At 37.9% G+C, this 23268-nt stretch overlaps 1 protein-coding gene across 1 annotated transcript; it reads left to right on the top strand.

Moving 5' to 3' along the window:
* On the top strand, nt 372-3235 carry LOC109234942 (LOB domain-containing protein 1-like). The gene is made up of 2 exons (XM_019400981.1): nt 372-709; nt 2446-3235. Exons 1-2 carry the CDS (start codon nt 434-436, stop codon nt 2809-2811), a joined length of 642 nt encoding a protein of 213 aa, XP_019256526.1. The 5' UTR covers nt 372-433; the 3' UTR covers nt 2812-3235.

The following is a 23268-nucleotide window of genomic DNA, read 5'->3' as shown; positions in this document are numbered from 1 at the left end:
AGATAGCCGCAACCACGCAACCAAACAAAAAACTTCTCTTTTTATGTTAATCTTTTTATGATTAACTCATTTTATTATGTACAATTACCTACAATATTACCTTTTAGTTGAAAATTCTTCAATTAGTAAATTTAGAGTTAAGTTAAATAAACCGTCAGTTTATGGAACTTTTACACCATTTGGTTAGATTTACTAGTTGTAAATATTTTTTGGATAACCTGATAGTGTAAATAAATATTATAAAAATAATAAAAAGAAAAAATTAAGAGGAGGTTGACGTCATTTTCTTATTTATGACATCATCCCCGCTCCCACTATATTGTTCCCTTGGCTTATAAATATATCCTTAGTTCACTCCATTTTAGAGCATCCCAAGTATTCCTTTGTTTCCTTAGCTAAACTTCTACACATTTCTACAAAGAGAGAAAAAAAGATGGAGTACTCCAGTGAGACAAAGGCAACAGTCATAAGTACTTCACCATCATCCTCTCGCTCCGTCTCGCCGCCGTCGTCATCGTCTTCTTCTCCTAACTCTCCACCACCACCACCGCCGATGGTGGTGGTCAGCCCTTGCGCCGCCTGTAAAATATTACGGCGGAGATGTGCAGACAAATGTGTATTGGCACCTTATTTTCCTCCCAATGATCCTATCAAGTTCACTACTGCTCATCGTGTCTTTGGTGCTAGTAACATTATCAAGTTCTTGCAGGTAAATATCTATTCTAGTTACGTACCTTTTTTTTCACCTTTTCTTTCTTGTGAAAATGACACTATATATATGTTATACACAAAAATTATACAAATTTTATACATATTTTCGATTACCAAATATAAATAATTTTTGACGCGGGCTAAAAGTGATAATATCCCTTCTTTCATTCCTTTTTAAAAAAAAAAGTTTCCCTAGTAGATTATTTCAACTTCACGAGATGTACTTCTAGTGAACTTATTCGGAGTTATATAGAGTTTATTTTCTGAGGTTTTACACTATTATCAGGTTACATAAGAGATAATTATAGTTTGAACCGTCTATAAAAGCAAAATTAGCAACATGAAAAATAAGACAATTCACCTGGTACACAATTTAAAACAAACAGGAAGTATAAATATTTCTATTAGATTCTTAGTGTCTATGAACATAATTCATTTTGGAGAAAAAAAATGGGTAGGGGTCTATTCAGTCCATCAAAAAGGATATTTCGTTAAAAAATCTAGCATACTTCTTTTATAGTATATTTTACACGAAAAAAGAATTCAGTGAATTCTATGGTGGTAATAAGGAATAATATGTCAATATTTGGAGGACTTGTTATAGACTTGACGTATAGTAGTATTTATAGGTAGTAATTTCTTGTTGCAATTTGAAAAGCTACGCTAATTGATTGTTGAAATAACCAACAAGGCTTGTGGTGGAGTGGCAAATACTCCTTCATCCTTAACTAGATCGAGGTCTCGAGTTCGAGCCTCTGGGTATGGAGTCGCCTTTGTTAAGGAGTGCTTTACCCCCAGTGTGTGACTTCCCGGCGCGAATCCGAATTAGTCGGGCCCCAATGTGGGTACCGAATAGCGGGTGAGAAATAAAAAAAAAGATTGTTGAAATAGACCGAAGAAGTTGATAGGGATATACCAATAATATTGCATTTCTTATTAGTGTATGGAATTGATTTTTCGAGCCAAGACGCATTCAAAGGCTTTAGGTAATTGATCTATGACTATAATGAGAAGCAACAACCACATCTCCTTTATTTATCATTAGGAGGTCTTTTCTTTCTTATATTGCTACTCTAGTCATGTACCTGCATTTCCTTTTCCAATTTTTTTGGGGTCATATACATTGACTTCTCTTAATATTTCAAAGTAATTTTGGTATAATTATATGGTATTTGGAACCCGCTGAACCGACTAATCCAAATTCATGCTGCATATGAGGGCCAGAAGTGCTTCATATATGGGGTTTTCCCATCCTAGAACTCGAAACCGAGACCTTTAGTCAAGGATGAAGGAATTTCATCCATCTGATCACTACTACCCTTGATGATAACTTTTAAGTTTAGTATTCATAACTTCTTGAGCTAAAATAATCAAAACCCTTAGGGGTCGTTTGGTTGGTAAACAAGTTATCCCATGATTAATTATCATGAGATTAGTTATCCCACCCTCTCATAGGAATAAAAAATACTATAATCCCGGGATGACTAATTCTGGGATTAGTTATACCACGATTTTATCCCAACCAAACATAGGATAAACTCATCTCAAATTTAATCTCGGGATTAATTATTCCTTATCCCTCATACCAAACGAGTCCGTAATGTCTCTCTCATTATAATTAACTATTACTACTAGTTGATTTGCCAAGTGGAATGATTTTTAGCAATTATAATTTTTCACTTGTATTATGAAATCTAAACATCATTAACTTTTTAAATTTTCAATCTTGTTTAGGAATTGCCAGAATCTCAAAGAGCAGATGCTGTAAGCAGCATGGTGTATGAAGCCAATGCAAGACTGAGAGATCCAGTGTATGGTTGTGCAGGGGCAATTTGCCAACTTCAAAAACAAGTGAATGAGCTACAAGCACAATTAGCAAAGGCACAAGCTGAGGTTGTCAACATGCAATGTCAACAAGCTAATCTCATGGCCCTAATTTGCATGGATATGAATCAATCTTCGCCACAAGCATCACCTCAACAACAATCTAATTTAGAAAGTTTCACTAATAATATCCCACATAGCTTTCAGAACAACATGAGTTTCCTAGATGATAACAATAACTTTGGATCAGTGTGGGAGCCCCTCATGTGGACATGACTACAGACAGAAGCGGATCCAAGATTTTAACTCTATGAATTCAGGATTCAAGCTCTAATAGGTTTTATACAAAAAAAAACAAATTTAGGCAAGGAGTTATGGGTTCAAACGAACCCACATCTATAATATAATGCTAGATCCGCCCCTGACTATGGAGACATGTTTCCTCATATATCAAAGGGCTTTCTATCATTAAGTTCGTCAATTCTAACTTCTAGATAATTTCACTAAGTCAATTTTGAGTAAAATATAATATCGCGAATAAAATCGATATAATGTCGTATCCTAGAGAGGAATCTGATGTATAATATAAATTGAGCCAAATCTTTAAAGATTTGTGTTCCATGTCTTAGTAATTTCATTATTTTTGTAATGATTCTGAACAGAGAGCAAATGAAATTGACGGGTCATATGATCCCGCCATATTATCCAAAGGCAAATTTCTGTTACTTTATAATTATAGTATTTTTTTTTTTTTCTGTTTGATCATTCCGGATTAAATGTTCATGACTTGTTCAACTAATTTGAATTTCCGTCGAACAAATCCACTTAAGTAGTATAACACTCGCAATAATAATAAAAATAGTTCAAATATCTCAAACTTGAAACATTAAGGATAAAAAATCTCAAGTATGCTGTAAGATTTCGATGATTGTTACTAAACATTGAACTGATGTTCCATGTGAATTCCCTTTCAACGGAACCTTTGACTCATCTAGTCTTTGGTTTTGGTGACTTAATTTACCTTTCAAATTGGTTGGTGTCTTTCCACACTTTGGCATACTCACTCGTGTCTTGTCAATTAACCAACAATGTCTTGTCACAACCAACTTGTAGTTTTGCTTAATAGATTTTTTTTTTTTAAATCAAAAGGAAAATAAATAAAATCACTTACTATTTGTTTTTCTGATTTCATATCAAGAACCAACGATACGTACTTTATTTTTCCTCTCGACCTAAATCTTATGACTACATGTCACGACCCCAATTTTCCTCTGTGAGATGTCGTGACGGCACTTAGTCTCTAAGACTAGATAAGCCTAACAAGCATGCGAAATAAGTGAAATATTAAGCTAAAACTCAAACATCGACAATTGTAATAAATAAAACTGCAACTCAAAGTATATACAACTCCCAAAACCCGGTAGCTATAAGTCACAAGCTCTATAGAGAAATACTAAATATCTCTATACATCAGAGCCTAATGAGGATAAGAGAAACAACATAATAAGGATAGAAGGGGACTCCGAGGTCTTCGGACGCTGGCAGATATACCTTGAAGTCTCCACGTACGGACTAGCTCACTGATACCTGGCTTGGTAGGAAGTACCTGGATCTACACAAAAAAAAAACGGTACCCAGTAAGTGTCAAGCCTAACCTCGGTAGAGTAGTGACGAGGTTAGGTCAGGGCCTTACTGGAAATAGAAAGAAATAAGGCAGAAGATATAATGATGTGAAAAAATGATAGATGAGTGTAACAATAGAAATTCACATAAGATAGCAACATGGAATCAAAGAAGACAATTACAACACGTAAGGAAGCAAGAATCTTACAAGTTAAGGAACAACAACAACAACAACAACAACAACAACACAACAACAACAATACAACAAATAGAGGAAATCACCAGGGGCACTCCTGAGGTACCGCCTCGTAGTCCCAAAAATAAATATCTCATAACGGCACGACATAAACCTCGTGCAAATAATAACAACTACACGACAGAAACCTTGTGCCACAATAATAACCCGCACGGCAGAAACCTCGTGCCACAATAAAAATCCGCACGGCAGAAACCTCGTGTCACAATAACAATCCGCACGGCAGAAACCTCATGCCACAATAACAATCCGCACGGCAGAAACCTCATGCCCAGTAACAACCCACACGGCACAAACCTCATGCCACAACTAAACAGTTATCACAACAATAATCACGAAAACCAACACATAACAAATGACACCATGATATTACAAGCATAGAATCCTACAGTTAAAGAATGAATACGGAATCAAGGAAGCGGGTAATTCAACTAAGCAAGTTGTGAAAATCGAAAATAAAAGATAAGACACGTAGACATGTGAAATTAGGCTAAACATGATGACTACACATGCTAGAGTAACTAAATTAAGGGATAAAAGGAAACTACTTAACAAAAATCGAATTTTCAACATTTAGCCCGAGTACGCACTCGTCACCTCGCGTATACAGCCTTCACATATTGCAAATTACCATAATAGTACCAAAACCTAAGGGAAATTTCTCTCACACAAGATTAGACAAGTCACTTACCTCAAACCTCGCTCAATCAATTGGTAAGAAGGCCTTTCCCTTGATTTTTTGGCTCCGAACGGCTCAAATCTAGCCAAAAATAATTACATACTATAAATATAACTATAGGAAACTAATCTAAATAATGAAATTATAATTTTAGCAAGAATTAGAATAATTTCCCCAAAAAGTCGACCCGGGCCCACGTCTCGGAACCCGCCCGAAATTATAAAATTCGAACACCCATTCTATATCGAGTCAAACCATGCAAGATCCCAATCCGACCTTATTTAGCCTTTCAAAACCCAGAAATTTGGTCTAAGAACTTTCACACTTTTCCCCAATTTTTTCACCCCAAATCACTAATCCCTTTAAAAGTCTCCCAAAATATCTCCTGAATCCGAGCTCTCAAGTCCAAATGGTGAAAAATGACAAAAACCCTCGATTTTGAAATTTTCATCTACTGCCTAGATATTTCTTCTTCGCGAACTCGGAATTTGCCTTGCGTTCGCGAAGCACAAAAATGATGCTGCCCAAAATCCTCTTACACGAACGCAAAGGTCCACTGGCGAACGCGGTGACCACTAATCCCAGGCCTCTACGAACGCGGAGCTTCACTCGCGAACACGCAAACCAACGCATGAAGTCCACCTAGCCATTCCTTTTCTTCGCGAACGCGTGACTTAGTACGCGATCGTACAGAACCAAGACCTGACTCCTTCACGAACACGAAGGGAAATTTTCCAGAAAACTCAAGCTCCTCTATGCGAACACGGCAACACCTTCGTGAACATGTAGAAGGAAACCAGAAGCACCAAATTTCAACAGTCATAATGTTCCGAAATGCGCCGCACATGGTCCAAATCACCCCCGAGGCCCTCGGGACCTCAACTAATAATACCAAAAAGTCCTAAAATATTATATGAACATAGTCGATCACTCAAATCACATCAAATAACGCTAAAAATACAAATTGTGCATCGATTCAAGCCTAGTGAACTCTAGAACTTCTAACTTCTACATTCGATGCCGAAACCTATCAAATTACATCCGATTGACCTCAAATTTTGCACACAAGTCCTAAATGACATTATGGACCTGTTCAAACTTTTGGAATCAAAATCCGACCCCGATATCAAAAATCCACTCGCGGTCAAACTTTCCAAAAATCTTCCAACTTTCGCCAATTAACGCCGAAATGACCTACGGACCTCCAAATCAATATCACGCTCCTAAGACTAGAATCACCATACGGAGCTATTGTAATCAACTAAATTCTATTCCGGAGTCATCTTCACACAATTCAAACTACGGTCGACTCCTATGACTTAAACTTCCAATTTAGGGACTATGTGGCCCATTCCACTCCGAAACTCTCCCGAATCTAACACCAAGCACCCCCAGCAAATCACAAAACCACAAAATGAAATAGAGGGAGCAATAAATAGGGTATCGGGGCTAATACTCTCAAAACGATCGGCCGGGTCGTTACATCCTCCCCCTCTTAAAAAACATTCGTCCTCGAACGAGTATAAAGACATACCTGAAGTGGTGAAAAGATATGGATAACGGCTGCACATATCATGATCGGGCTCCCAAGTCACCTCCTCGACTGGATGACCCCTCCACTGAACCTTGACTGAAGCGATGTTCTTCGACCTCAACTTTGGAACCTACCTATCCAAAATGGCCACCGGCTCCTCAACATAAGATAAATCCTTGTCCAAATGGACTGATCTGAAGTCTAACACATGAGATGGATCGCCGTGATACTTCGAGAGCATAGGAACGTGGAATGCTGGATGAACTGCAGAGAGACTAGGCAGTAGTGCAAGTATGTAAGCCACATCTCTAACCCTCTTAAGAATCTCAAAAGGCTCGATGTACCTAGGGCTCAACTTGCACTTCCTCCCAAACCTCATAACACCCTTCATGGGCGAAACCCGGAGCAAGACCCACTCCTCAACCACGAATGCAATGTCGCGAAACTTCTGATCCGCATAACTCTTCTGTCTGGATTGGGATGTACGATGTCGATCCTGAATCAATTTAACCTTTTCCAAGGCATCCTGAACCAAGTCTGTACCCAATAGCCTAGCCTCGCACGGCTCAAACCAACCCACCTATAATGACCTGGCCGGTCGTTTTGAGAGTATTAGCCTCTTTCCCCTATTTATTGCTCCCTCTATCTCATTTTGTGGTTTTTTGGATCGCCGAGAGGTTTGATTTTTGGTTTCGAAGAGAAATGGGACACAGTCCCTAAAATGGAAGTTTAAGTCGTAGGAATTGACCATAGTTTAATTTGTGTGAAGATGACTGCAGAATGGAGTTTCGATGGTTACAATAACGTTGTGGGGTGATTTGGGTCTTAGGAGAGTGTCCGGATGTTGATTTGGAGGTCCGTAGGTCATTTTGGCGTTAATTGGCGAAAGTTGGAAAATTGGGTGATTGTTTGGAAAGTTTGACGGGGGGTGGAATTTTTGATATCGGGGTAAGATTCTGATTCCGGAAGTTGGAGTAGGTCCATAATGTCAAATGTGACGTGTGTGCAAAATTTGAGGTCAATCGGACGTGATTTGATAGGTTTCGGCATCAAATGTAGAAGTTGGAAGTTCTAAAGTTCATTAGGCTTTAATCGATGCGCAATTTGTGTTTCTAGCATTGTTTGATGTGATTTTAAGGCTCGACTAATTTCGTATTGTGTTTTAGGACTTGCTGGTATATTTGGTTGAGGTCTCGGGGGCCTCGGGTGTGATTCAGATCATGTTCGGAGCATTTCGGGACTTGATGAACTGCTGAAACCACTGATGCTTCTGATGTTTGGTTTCCTTCAGTGCGTTCGCATGAGGGATCTCGTGTTCGAAAGGGTTCTGGGAGACAACTGAGGAATTCTCTTCGCGTTTGCGAGTGAGCCCACACATTTGCGAAGAAGAGAGGCAGACGGGTGGACCTCTGCTTGGCCTACGCGTTCGCGAGAGAGGCTCCGCGTTCGCGAAGTCCTAGGGGGAGTGAACATTGCGTTCGCGAGTAGGCCTCGCATTCGCATAAGAGGTTATTAAGGCTGTAGCATCTTGTGCTTCGCGAACGTGAGGAAGCTTCCGTGTTCACGAAGAAGAAACACATGGGCAGAACTTAAATATTCAAAATCGAGGGTTTTCTCTCATTTCATTTTTGGGACCTTGAGAGCTCGGATTTAGGCGAGAATTTGAGGGAATTTCAGAGGAAATATTTGTGTAAGGATTCTTGACTCATTTTTTAATATATCCACTAACCTATCATTAAATTAAGGATTTAGGTTGTGAAATTGGGGGGGAAAGGTGTAAAGTTCTTAGACCGAATTTTCAGATTTTGATTGAGGGTTTGGTATCGGGTTTGTGTAATTTTGGTATGGGTGGACTCGTGGATGAACGGGTGTTCGGATTTTATAACTTTTACCCGATTCCGAGATGTGGGCCTGGGTCGATTTTCTAATTTCTTGTTAAAGTCATGATTTTAATATTTAGATTAGTTTCTTATAGTTATAATTATAGTATGTAATTGCTTTTGGCTGGCAGTTCAGAGTCGGAAAGTCGAGGGAAAAGCTTTCTTATTGATTGATTGAGCGAGGTTTGAGGTAAGTGACTTACCTAATCTTGTGTGGGAGAAATTCCCATTAGGATTTGGTATTGTTGTGATAATCTATGCTATGTGAGGGCCGTGTATGTGAGGTGACGAGTGCGTACACTGGCTAAATGTTGAAATTCCAGTTTTTATCTAAGTAGTTTCATTTTTATGCCTTAACTGAGTTACGTTAGCATGTATAGTCATCATGCTTAGCCTAATTTTACATGTCTACTTGCCTTATCTCTTAATTGCGACTTGTACTACATGTTTAGTTGGATTACCTGCTTTCTTGATTCCATATTCCTTATTTAACTGGGTGATTCTTTACTTGAAATTGCTATCCTTGAAATATCATTGTTTCAGCTGTTATGTTTTGGTTTCCGTGATTATTGTTGAGATGACTGTTTAGTTGTTGCACGAGGTTTCTGTCGTGCCGTTGTGATTATTGATACGCATGCGGTGGTATATGGTTTGGGTGTTGAAACACATACGGTGAGATAAGGTGAGCTTGATATGCGTGGCTAGTAGTGGAACTACTAGAAGTCATGCGGTGTAATAAGGTTGGCTAAAACGCGAGATGCTATTTCGGGAAAACGATTTTCAAAACGAACTATAAGGCTCTCGCATTGATATAAGTAAAGATTGTGAGATATTTACTTTTGGGACTACGAGGCGGTACCTCGGGAGTGCTCCAGTTGATTTTCCTCTATTTGTTGTATGGGTTGTTGTTGTCTTTCCTTAACTTGTAAGATTTTTCTTTCCTTTCATGTTGTATTTGTCTTTCTTTGATTCCGTGTTATTGCCTTTCGTAAATTCTAGTAGTTTCACTTCTCTGTTATTTTATTATATTATTATATCTCCTGCTTTGTTTCTTATTTATTCTAGTGGGGCCCTGACCTGACCTCGTCACTACTCTACTGAGGTTAGGCTTGGCACTTACTAGGTACCGTTGTGATGTGCTCATACTACGCTTCTGCACATCTTTTTGTGCAGATCCAGGTAACTCCTACCAGACCAGGAATCAGGAGCTAGCCAGTACATGAAGACTTCAAGGTATATATGCCAGCGTCCGTAGACCTCAGAGTCCCCTTCTATCCTGTCCTTCTCTTATTTCTTTATATTTTTATAGACATTGATGTATAGGAGCGTTCCACATTGTATCTAGAGCTTGTGACATATACTTCACTGGGTTTTGGGATTTGTATGAACGACAGTTTTCTTTTATATATATAGTTGTTGATGTTGCTATTTAAGTTATTATTTCAATTATTCCGCATATTTGTTAGGATTACCTAGTCTTAGAGACTAGGTGCCGTCACGATGTCATACAGGGAAATTTGGGTCGTGACACCACCAGAGACCAGCACTGTCTACCATACAAAGCCTCATACGGTGCCATTTGAATGTTAAACTGGTAACTTTTGTTGTAGGCGTTCCGCAAGCGGCAAGAACTGATCCCAAGAACCCCCAAAATCCATCACACACGCACGGAGCATATCCTCCAATATCTGAATAGTGCGCTCGGACTGTCTGTCCGTTTGAGGGTGAAATGTCGTGATTAACTTCACCTGCAGGCCTAAATCATGTTGTACGGCTCTCCAGAACCGCGATGTAAACTGCGTACCCCTGTTAGAGATGATAGATACCGGCACGCCATCAAGCCTGATAATCTCGCGAATATAAACCTGAGCCAGCTGCTCTGAAGAATAACTAGTCGCCATTGGAAAGAAATGAGATGACTTCGTAAATCTATCCACAATCACCCATACTGCATCGAACTTCCTCTGAGTCTGTGGGAGCCTAAAAATAAAATCCATAGTGATTCTCTCCCATTTCCACTCTGGAATCTCAAACTTCTGAAGCAACCCACCCGGCCGCCAATGCTCATACTTCACCTGTTGACAATTTAGGCACCGGGCTACATACTCCATTATGTCCTTCTTCATCCGCCTCCACCAATATTGCTGCCTCAAGTCCTGATACATCTTCGCAACACCTGGACGAATGGAGTACCGCGAACTGTGAGCCTCCTGGAGAATCAACTCACGCAAGCCATCTACATTGGGCACACATAGCCTGCCATACATCCTTAATACACCATCCTCTCCAATAGTGACCTCCTTGGCATCGCCGTGCTGAACCGTATCCTTGAGGACAAGCAGATGGGGGTCATCATACTAACGCTCTCTGATACGATCATAAAGAGAAGATTGAGAAACCACACAAACCAAAACTCTACTCGGCTCGGAAACATCCAATCTGACAAACTGGTTAGCCAAGGCCTGAACATCCAAGCTAAAGGCCTCTCCGCTACTGGTAGATATGCTAAGCTCCTCAAACTCTCTGCCTTACGACTCAAGGCATCGGCCACCACACTGTTTTTCTCGGGATGATATAGAATGGTGATATCATAGTCCTTAAGCAACTCCAACCACCTCCATTGCCGCAAGTTAAGATCCTTCTGTTTAAACAGATGATGTAGACTCCGGTGATCGGTGTAGACCTCACAAGGGACATCGTACAAAATAGTGCCACCAGATCTTCAAGGCATGAACAATAGGTGCTAACTCGAGGTCGTGGACAGGATAGTTCTTCTCATGCGCCTTCAGTTGTCTAGACGCATAGGCAATCACCCAAACGTCCTGCATCAACACCGCACCGAGACTAATGCACGGCGCATCACAATACACCGTATAGGACCCCGAACTAGTAAGAAAAACCAACACTGGGGCTGTGGTCAAAGCATTCTTAAACTTTTGAAAGCTCTCCTCACACTCCTCAGTCCACCTGAATGGAGCACCCTTCTGGGTCAGCCTGGTCATAAGTGCTGCAATAGACGAGAAACCCTCTACAAATCAACGGTAATACCCCGCCAAGCTAAGAAAACTCCGGATCTTTGTAGCTGATGACGGTCTGGGCAACCTTTGCACTGCTTCAATCTTCTTCGGATCTACCTTGATCCCCTCACGCGATACTACATGACCCAAAAATTCCACTGAATCTAGCTAGAATTCACACTTCAAAATTTTTGCATATAACTTCTTTTCTCTCAAGGTCTGAAGCACAGTCCTCAGGTGTTGCTCATGATCCTCCTGGCTCCGAGAGTACACCAGAATGTCGTCAATAAACACAATGATGAACGAGTCAAGATTGGGCTGAAGTATACTGTTCATAGTGTATGAAAGCTGCTGGGACGTTGGTCAGCCCAAAAGACATCACAAGGAACTCGTAATGACCATACCGAGTCCTAAAAGCAGTCTTTGGGATATCTGGCTCTCGAATCTTCAAATGATGATAGCCTGAATGCAAGTCGATCTTAGAGAGCACTCTGGCACCCTGAAGCTGATCGAAGAGGTCATCAATACGAGGCAATGGATATCTGTTCTTCACTGTAACCTTGTTCAACTGGCGATAATCAATACACATGCGCATAGAACCATCCTTCTTGTTTACAAATAAGACTGGAGCACCCCAAAGCAACACGCTGGGCCGAATGAATCCCTTGTCAAACATCTATTGCAAATGTTCCTTTAATACTTTCAACTCTGCTGGGGCCATGCGATTGGGTGGAATAGAAACAGGTTGAGTGCCCGGTAACAAATCAATACCAAAGTCGATATCTCTGTCAAGTGGCATGCCCGGAAGATCTACTGGGAGTACATCTGGATAATCCCTCACAATCAGAACTAACTCGATGGTAGGAGTATCACCACTAACATCCCTCACATATGCCAGATATGCATCACACCCTTCTCAACCATCCACTGAGCCTTTAAAAATGAAACAACCCTGCTTGGAACATAATTTAAAGTACCTCTCCACTCTAACCACAATAGACCAGGCATAACCAATGTCACCGTCTTGGCGTGATAATCAAGGATAGCATGATAGGGCGACAACCAGTCCATGTCCAAAATAACATCGAAATCCACCATACTAAGCAACAATAAGTCACCTCTAGTCTCAAAACCACGAAGAACAACCAAACACGACCGATACACATGGTCAACAACAATAGAATCTCCCACGGGTGTAGACACATAGACAGGAGAACTCAAAGAATCCGGGATACCCCCAAATACGGAGCAAAATAATATGACACATAGGAATAAGTGGAGCCTGGATCAAATAAGACTGATGCATCTCCATGACAGATTGGAACAATACCTGCGATGACAGAGTCCGATGCAACTTCCTTCATCCTAGTAGGAAGGGGCATAATATCGGGCCATGCCTCCCTTCTAGGGCGGCCTCTACCTGCTTGACCTTCACCTCGAGCTAGATGTGCAGGTGGAGTGGTAGCCGGTGCTGTAACTATAGCTTGAGGACCCGGTGGAGCACGCGGTGCCTGAGTGGTCTTTGGAGGTGTACCCCTCTTGAGTCTGAGAAAATCCCTCACCATATGACGAGTGTCACCACACTCAAAATAAGCTCTCGAAGGACATGGCTGGCTCGGGCCTAATCGGCTGGACTGACCGCTGAAAGCACCCCGTGCAAGAGGTGCACTAGACAATGGAAGTGCATAATAGGGAGCCTGGGGCCTAGGAGTGGCTGGCGGCTCTGCCAGACTCTCGAGACCTCTTGGCCTCCCTCTCTTCTCTCTCCTGAGATAGCATGCCCTCCAATATCCTAGCAATCCCCACTACCTGTTGGTATGTGATGTCCATCTCCAACTCTCGGGCCATGCAAAATCTGATATAGGGGTTGAGCTCCTTGATAATTGACGAACCCGTTCTCGAACAGTAGCAACCAAGGCTGGTGTATGCCTAGCCAAATCATTGAACCGGATCGCTTACTCCGACACCATCGTAGAACTCTGGCGCAACTGCTCAAACTCTGCTCGCCATGCATCTCTAAGACTCTGGCGAACATACTTCCTCAGGAACATATCTCAGAATTGAGTCCAAGTGAGTGAAGCTGCCTCCTCCGGACTACTCAACTCATGTGCTCGCCACCACTGATAAGGAGCTCCTCTAAGCTGGAACATAGTGAAAAAAACCCCACTAGACTCCGCAACACCCACAGTACCGAAAGATACGGTGGCACTCCTCAAGAAAACCTTGGGCATCCTCTGACGCCAAGCCACTGAAAGTAGGAGGGTGGTACTTCTTGTATCTCTCAAGCCTGAGCTGCTCCTCCTTAGAAACTGCTGCTCTAGCCTCGAGCCGAACTGGGGATACCGGTTGCACTAGTATGACCCCTAAAACCTGGTCGACCTGGACCCGCTGCTCTGGGGTACGAGCGGCGCGAGTTTTTTCTTCTCCGCTGGCCTGAGATGTGGCAGGAGCAAGTGGTATCATCCCTGCCTGAGCCAAAGTGCTGAACATGCTCAGAAACTGGGCGAGAGTCTCCTGGAGGGTTGGTGTTGTAATATGTGTCTCAGGTGCCTGCCCTCCAACTGGAGCTATTGGCGGCTCCTCTGTAGCAGCTCGTGCGGGTGCTCTAGCTGCACCACGTGGACGTCCTCAGCCTCTACCCCGGCCCCGGCCTCTCACGGCTCTAGTAGGGGTGCAGGTGTCTGGTCATCCGATCCAGTTGTACATGTCTTCACCATCTGTGCGAGAATAAAAAAGCAGAAAATTTAGAATCCGAAGTCAAAGATTTCGCACGATAAGGAATCAAAGAAGTGAAGCTTTTCCTAATAGTTCCATAGCCTCCCGAAAATAAGTACAGATGTCTCTGTACCGATCCGCGAGACTCTACTAAACCTTCTTGTGACTCATAACACCTATAAACCTAGAGCTCTGATACCAACTTGTCATGACCCCAATTTTCCTGGGTGGGATGTCGTGATGGCACCTAGTCTCTAAGACTACGTAAGCCTAATAAGCATTCGAAATAACTAAAATATTAAGCTAAAAGTCAAAACATCGACAACTGTAATAAATAAAACTGCAGCTCAAAGTGTATACAACTCCCAAAACCCGGTAGATATAAGTTACAAGCTCTAAAAATAAATACTAAATATCTCTATACATCAGAGCCTAATGAGGATAAGGAAAACAACATAATAAGGATAGAGGAGGACTCCGAGGTCTGCGGACGCAGGCAAATATACCTTGAAGTCTCCATGTATTGACTAGCTAACTGATACCTGGCCTAGTATGAAGTACCTGGATCTACACAAAAAGATATGCAGAAGCGTAGTATGAGTACACCACAATGGTACCCAGTAAGTGCCAAGCCTAACCTCGGTAGAGTAGTGACGAGGTCAGGTCAGGGCCTTACTGAAAATAAAAATAAACAAGGCAGAAGATATAATGATGTATGAAATGACAGAGGAGTGTAACAATATAAATTCACCGAAGATAGCAACATGGAATCAAAGGAGACAATTATAACACGTAAGGAAGCAAGAATCTTACAAGTTAAAGAACAACAACAACAACAAAAATATAACAAATAGAGGAAATCAACAGGGGCATTCCCGAGGTACCGCCTCGTAGTCCCAAAAGTAAATATTTCACGACGACACGACAGAAACCTCGTGCAAATAATAACAACCGCACGGCAGAAACCTCGTGCCACAATAACAACCCGCACGGTAGAAACCTCGTGCCACAATAACAACCCGCACGACAGAAACCTCGAGCCACAATAACAATCCGCACGGTAGAAACCTCGCGCCATAATAACAATCCACACGCGGAAACCTCGTGCCACAATAACAACCCGCACGGCAAAAACCTCGTGCCACAACCAAACAGTTATCTCAACAATAATCATGAAACCAACACATAACAAATGAAACCATGATATTACAAGCACAGAATCCTACAATTAAGAATGAATACGAAATCAAGGAAGCGGGTAATTCAACTAAGCATGTTTTGCAAATTGCAAATAAGAGATAAGACACGTAGACATGTGAAATTAGGTTAAACACAATTACTACACATGTTAGAGTAACTCAATTAAGGGAATAAAAGGAAACTACTTAGAAAAATTGGATTTTAAATATTTAGCCCGACTACGCACTCGTCACCTCGCATACACAGCCTTCATGTATTGCAAATTACCATAACAGTACCAAATCCTAAGAGAAATTTCTCTCACACAAGGTTAGACAAGTCACTTACCTCAAACCTCGCTCAATCAACCGGTAAGAAGGCCTTTCCCTCGATTTTTCGACTCCGAACGGCTCAAATCTAGCCAAAAATAATTACATACTATAAATATAAATATAGGAAACTAATCTAAATAATAAAATTATGATTTTAGCAAGAATTGCAAAAATTGCCCCAAAAAGTCAACCCGGGCCCACGTCTCAGAACCTGACCGTAATTATAAATTTCGAACACCCATTCGATATCGAGTCCAACCATACAAGATCCAAATCTAACCTTATTTAGCCTTTCAAAACCCAGAAATTCCGTCTAAGAACTTTCATACTTTTCCCCAAATTTTTCACCCAAAATCCTTAATTAGATGAGGAAATCGAAGATAGATTAGTGATAATTAATCAAAAATGAGTTAGGAACCCTCTAAAAATCTCCCAAAATATCTCCTGAATCCGAGCTCTCAAGTCCAAATGGTGAAAAATGACAAAAACACTCGATTTTGAAATTTTCATCTACAAGTCCTAAAATATCATACGAACTTAGTCGAGCCTTCAAATCACATCAAACTACGCTAAAAACACGAATAGTGCATCGATTCAAGCCTAATGAAGTTTAGAACTTCTAACTTCTACATTTGATGCCGAAACCTATCAAATCACATCTGATTGACCTTAAATTTTGCACACAAGTCCTAAATAACATCACGGGCCTGTTCAACTTCCGGAATCGAAATCCGACCCCAATATCAAAAAGTCCACTTCCGCTCAAACTTTCCAAAAATCTTCCAACTTTCCAACTTTCGCCAGTTAACGCTGATATGACCTACGGACCTCTAAATCAACATTCGAACACGCTCCTAAGACCAAAATCACTATACAGAGCTATTAGAACCGACGAAACTCCGTTCCGGAGTTGTCTTCACACAATTCAAACTATGGTCGACTCCAATGATTTAAATTTTCAATTTAGGTACTATGTGTCCCATTCTCCGAAACTCTCCCGAATCCAACACCAAGCACCCCCGGCAAGTCACAAAATCATAAAATAAAATAGAGAGAGCTGGGATTCGGGGCTAATACTCTCAAAACGACAGACCGGGTCGTTATACTACATGAAAATTAGAGGATATAATACCACTTGATCGTTCTTCATCAACAATTGAACTATATAAATCCTCCTCAATTATGTCTTGTTATTCTTTTAATTGGAAATAAAGCCCATTTCAACAGGAGAAAAAGAAAACGAAGAAAAAAGTCGATTCATGAGAAACACAACGTTGCTATGTGTTTATTAAATTAAGGTCAGTTTCATTTGTTTTAGTATTAACTGATAACTAATATTATAATCTTCACATAAGGAGGTATAAACTCAGTTGTTGGTATCCAGAAAATACAAGTCACCCAAAAGTAGAATGGAGGTAATAACATAGTGATTATTTTCGGAGCAATTGGTTACATAATTTAGTGACTTTAATGAGATAAAAATTAGTTTTGTGACTTTACTTATATAACGGATAAAATTCGATGATCTTTATAAGAAAAAAATAGTTTTACAATTATACTGATATAATAGGTAAAATTTAGCGATCATGTGTGAAATTAACCTGTATAAATACTTTCTTTTTATTATTTATGGTCTTATTAATTTGAGAAATTAATTCCAAATGACATTTAATTCTAATACGAGCAAAAAGGTTATTAAAAGAAAACTATCTGTTTTTGTCAGCTTCCCATATACGTATTGTAGTTCATTTAAAACTCTATTGTGTCAGTGACAGATATTGTATAGTTTGGACATATCATTGTGGATAAAAAGGAAAAGAAGATTTTGCTGCAATCCCTATATAGATGATACACCTCACGTGCTTGTTTCCCTTAAACATTAACGCGTATTAGCTTTTAAGTGTTTGTTTGTTTGTCTTCAAATAGATCGATGATAACAAAAACATAGATTGTGTAGTCATGTGCTAATACTTCTCAAATTGATTGATCATCCTTCGACAAAATTTACCTGTCGGCAATACAGGGTCGGAGGTGGAAGTTCATGTACGGGTTTGGCCGAACTCAGTAGTTTTTACAATAGCAGAGTTGGAATTTGAAGTTGTTTGGGATTCTAATATTTTTAAGTTACTGAATTTTAATTTAATACTCCCTTCGTTCACTTTTACTTGTTAAATATTCTATAAATAAATTTTTATTTTTACTTGTCACTTTTCGCATATCAAGAGAAAAATAATTTATTTTTTATGTTTTGCCCTTAGCACTAATTACTCATTCCAAATTATTTTTCAAATTCATTAAGACTATACACCAATTAATATGGGTATCATGGTAAATTATGCACTTTATTTATTAAGTATTTCTTAAAGGGTGTGCAGAGTCAATAGTGGATAAGTAAAAGTGAATGGAGGGAGTAGTAATTTGAACAATTAAACAAATTAATTAAGACACAGATTTTGGATCAAAATTATTATATTCGGTCGAATTCATATCTTTGATGCTAGCTCCGCCTTTGATAGTGTATTTGTGTTAATAAGCTCAGTTTAATGTGTACACAAATTTAAAATCAAAAAATTAAAATTATGGCTCCACTACTGATCGACTACTACATCAATATAACAACACTTCAAGGTGTAGGCATTACAAGATCATATAATAATAATTAAATGCAACAAAAAAGGGTAATTTGACTAACAAAACTTAACCATAATTTGTAGTACGTAGGGAAGCAAAATGCGAACCAAGACATTATTGTTGAAACTTGACTTGACAATATATATATATATATATATATATATATATATATATATATATATATATATATATATATATATATAAAGAGAGAGAGACCAACCACTTACTACTTTTAAGTTTTATCTCAATTATCATAATGCCTAAAGGGACCAACCGAAAACACTCAAATCCTTTCATGACCATCTGAAAACGTCTTCCAGTTCTAGCCACTTTATATATAGAGAGATACAGATCTAATATTTAATATTTATGGGTTCCTGCAACATGCTCGTATAAATTTTTAATAGTAATTGGGTTCACATTCAAACATTTATAGATATTTAATGTATTTTTCGAATACATTTACATTGTTTGTACAAAAATTACTAGGTTTAAGCTACTGGGTTCACGTGAACCCCATAGGTCCCAAGGTGGATCTGCCTTATAGTTATGTAGTTATGTTCATGCAATTAAATTTATTGGAATATATTTTACAGCAATTTTGCGCAGTCTTTCAGAATATCCTTTTACATTGATACCCAAAACACAAAACCCATGATGTAAAACCGACATTATTTTATTAACTTACGTTGACTGTCTTTGTCTTTTTTCATATAGAACTTTATGCATACTTTTGGACTACAGCTGATTATACACGAGTGTGAGTGTGTGTGTGTTTTTATTATTTCGGTTGTCTTCTTTTTGGGACAAGAAAAAGAAGAAATTTTGATGAAAAGTAGTACCAGAAAGTGATTACATGGTTTTAATTTGCAAAAACGCGTTATGATTAATCTCTTATAGTTTTTCTTAAGTCAACATTCTTTTGTTACTTTTTCACTTTTAGGTTTGACAATGAGTGAAAATAAAAAAAAAGTTTAGATGTGATCGATATAACATCGTCAGATTATTACATCATTGTAATCATGCAATAGTATTATGTCTCGGCTGCTCTTTTTATATCAGTTAAAAAATTTATTTTAAGAAATTTTGATCATACCTCCAAGTGAGGAAACTAGTAAACTTAGTAAATATGATACAATGTCATTTCTCCACCAGTTTAATATGATACAATGTCAATTTTATTTGTTGCATACCTTTTCACATAATTTTGTGATTCTTTGATAAATAAAATAGTTGTTGGGCTAAAATTAAACAATTCCACCGAACTAAGTTCTGCATGACCAATCATCATTCATATATGGGCTAATTCGGAAATTAACTTTGTATCATCTATATTAGCTGAGTATTTATGGTCACTGATGTCCAAAGGTTATGTATGCATCTTTAAAGTTACGGGTAAAGGTGTTAAACCGGCCCATAGGCTGGCAAAGGGACTAAGTCGGGCCTCACGTTACATTTCGCCATCTACATACTCGTCCCGTCAAACTACTAGCTGTAATACTAGTTGTTGGCTAAAAAACGGCCCAAAAATATTCTTAATATGTTGTGATATTATTCATTTTGAACCAAACCAACCCGATTTTTTTCAAAAGATCTCATACCATTAAGAGTATATAACACTTTATAAGTAAAATGTTTTTTTCTTTACTACTTTTCATGTGGGACTTTGTTCACACATATCCAACATGTTATCTTATGTGCTTTAGAAACTTGATAAGAACCAAAACTAGAGAAATACACAGAAATATTGAAACAACCAAATGTGAGAATTTTTTTTTTTTTTGTTTAACAATTCAAAAATGTTATACCACGCCAAGTTTCCAATGGGATCATCAAAGTAAAATAAGCTAAACTATTGTGAATGATAAGATAGTAAAAGTTGGAATGTTCAATTCTTTTCTTGCTAAAAAAATATACTTATCCAAAAGCAATTATTTGGACGATCTGCTTGTTCCATATGATAATATTTAAGTTATTCAATTGTCAAAATTTCTACATTAGCTAGAAATAATGGATCTTGAAGACTTACACTCACAATTTTATTTTATTTTACAATAAAAAAGTAATGCGACACTTCAACTTTTACTATTTTTTATTTTGCCATATAAAATTTTATTCGTCATTCCTATTTCTACTTTGCTTATTCTTGTCTTTGTTAATTGCCTGCCGCATCTAGAAGACTAGGAAACAGCAAGATTGAAACTTAGTCCATTAATTTAGGCATTTGTAAAAGATTCATAACTACAGACAACACACAGATATTATATACTGAAATACTATAATACTATTAAATAAGGGCTAGTTTATTGTACAATTTTAACAGTATATATTCTTGGTTTCGCAATATTAGGATTCTTCCATTTATTTTTGGTCCAGATTTAAACCATATTGAAAATGCTAAGTTTTAGGAATTCTTCCCTTAATTTTAGGTCCAGATTTAATAGAGATACATTTTCAATTAAAACTTTAAGTTTAATAGATTCCTCCCTTTCCAGATTTAAAAGAGATTTTGATGGATTTTGAAGATTAGATATAGGATGTAATTTAGCTGGGATAAACGTTGTAAAGGAATCTTATATATGGTATAATTATGAAAATTACCCTGGATTTCATTTGGATCCAATTTAGAATATTTTGGCCCACATTGTTTCAGGTGGGAAGTAGTAGCCGGACATATTCAATATTTTTTTAAAAAATATATACATAAATTATAAATTGATTATATGCAGTTAATCATATATAATACATAAGTCATGCATATATTATATCTTCGCTGGCTATTTTTAGTTTAAGCAGTTGATTGGGTGGTTATTTGGGTTAATTCTTCTATCTTTACATAAATAGTCGGTCATATTCAATATTTACTTTTTCTAGCCATATATATAAATTATACATTGATTATACATATATAATACATAAATTATGCATATTTTATATCTCCATCAGTTAGTTTTAGTTTAAGCGGTTGAGTGAGTGGGCCTCACCTTACTATTGGGCCTCACCTTACAATTCGGCCGCCACCTCTGAGACTTTTCCCAACAACATGGGCCTCACCTTACTATTCGGCCCATACTTCTGAATTCATTAACTATCATTTCAAATGAATTAGCTTCTTTTTCTTTTTCTTTTTCTTTTTTGTTGAAGGAAAAATGTTCTAATGATTTAAAGTAATATAAGTTGCTTTTCACGTCAAAATAAATATAGATGCTTCTATGGTTTGTCATGTTAAAGTGCTCACTCCCTCAATGAATAACTCACCTTTTATTTTTTATTTCTATAACAATTGGAATAATCTAAAATTAAAGATGCCAGTATCAAGACATCTTGCTTAAACATCAATTCGCAAGGATGTATTTCATGCCTCTATGACACGATCAATGTCATTAACATAATTAGTCAAGTTATTTCTATTAAACAACTACTGAAAATAAATTCCTAGACAAAAAAGAAGAAAAATCGGAAAAGATTGAGAGAATAATGTAAAGAGAGATAGCACCCTTGATAGGCACTCCAAAACTCGCCAACACTAATAAAAATCCGGGACATTAAAGAGAGAGATAATGCCCTTGTTATTCATACAGAGGTATGAATAACAAGGTCACCTTCACTATATATCTTCTCATAGAAAAAGGATATTAATTGTCATATGAACTCAGGGTATTAAGACACAGAGAGTCTAAAAAAATATAATTGTTTTAAGAAAGGGGACACGAACTGTTTGACCAAAAAATCGGGGGGGGGGGGGGGGGGGTAGGGTGTGTAGGAGGCAACAATGACAAACTTTTTTGCCCAATCTCTGTATTAAAAGCACGAAAGCACTTAGCAAAATGTGTTCGCCTTTTTTACCCTTTAAAAATAAAATTTATACTAGACAAAACAATCATTTAATTTTGTTTTTTTTAATATTTTGGACTTTAAAATCAGCTAAATTTTTTGTATAACAATATTTTTAACATATCTTTAAGTAAATAAAAAAAAAAGGAAAATATTAAAGAATGAGTAACAATATAAAAAGAAAATTATTTATAAAGGTAAAAGGTTTTTCTAATTATATACTTTTTGTTAGACGCAACATGTGAAAGATTAGGTGCTTAGCTTTGATTATCTTCGAGTTTCTTTCAACTTTATATTTCTCTTCCTCCTATTGTACTTATTTGCATCATCTAAATGAACATGTGTATACACTTTGATAGAAGTATTTAAATATAGTTCAAAAGCATTTTGTTTCGCAAACTATTTGTTCGCTCGAACTTAATGATTCGACCTTTCAACTTTTTGTATAGAATTTGATTAGCTTGGTTAGCGTTAATGGTTATTTATGGAAATTTTTTAACTTTACTTGCAGATTTTATTGATCTTCTACTTGCAAACTGTAGGCAATGAGAAATTTACGTGCAATCCCAAAATGTATCACTACTTAAATCTAAGTTCTTTATATTTTAGTTATTCGTGGTAGAATGTTGGCTCAACATTAGTCTATCTTTAGACTATAAATTGTCAAAAGTAGTTAGAAGATTCTTGTTTTTCCTTGAGTTAAAAGTTATATAATATTATAAGAGTGATGCAATCTCTTTTACTTTCTAACTGACCAAAAGTTTCAACTTTTCAATTTATCATATTACACTTTTATTTTATTTTACACTTTCACCATTTCACGTAATGTCTATGAGGTTTTATAAAATAATTTACTTATTAGAAACAATATACACGTACAACACGTACCTTAAGACTAATAACAACCAATTACGATTCTCAGTTACATAGGATACCATGTCTTAAGCAATCTATGTGAACTTGTTTCGTCGAAATTAATAACAAGTACTATTACGTTCCTTTTACTAATATTTCACTTCGAATAGTTTTCCTTAAATATTGATAATAATTTAA

Source organism: Nicotiana attenuata, chromosome 11, assembly GCF_001879085.1.
Source record: "Nicotiana attenuata strain UT chromosome 11, NIATTr2, whole genome shotgun sequence".
NCBI classification, from domain to species: Eukaryota; Viridiplantae; Streptophyta; class Magnoliopsida; order Solanales; family Solanaceae; genus Nicotiana; species Nicotiana attenuata.
This window is presented reverse-complemented; position numbering and strand designations above follow the sequence as displayed.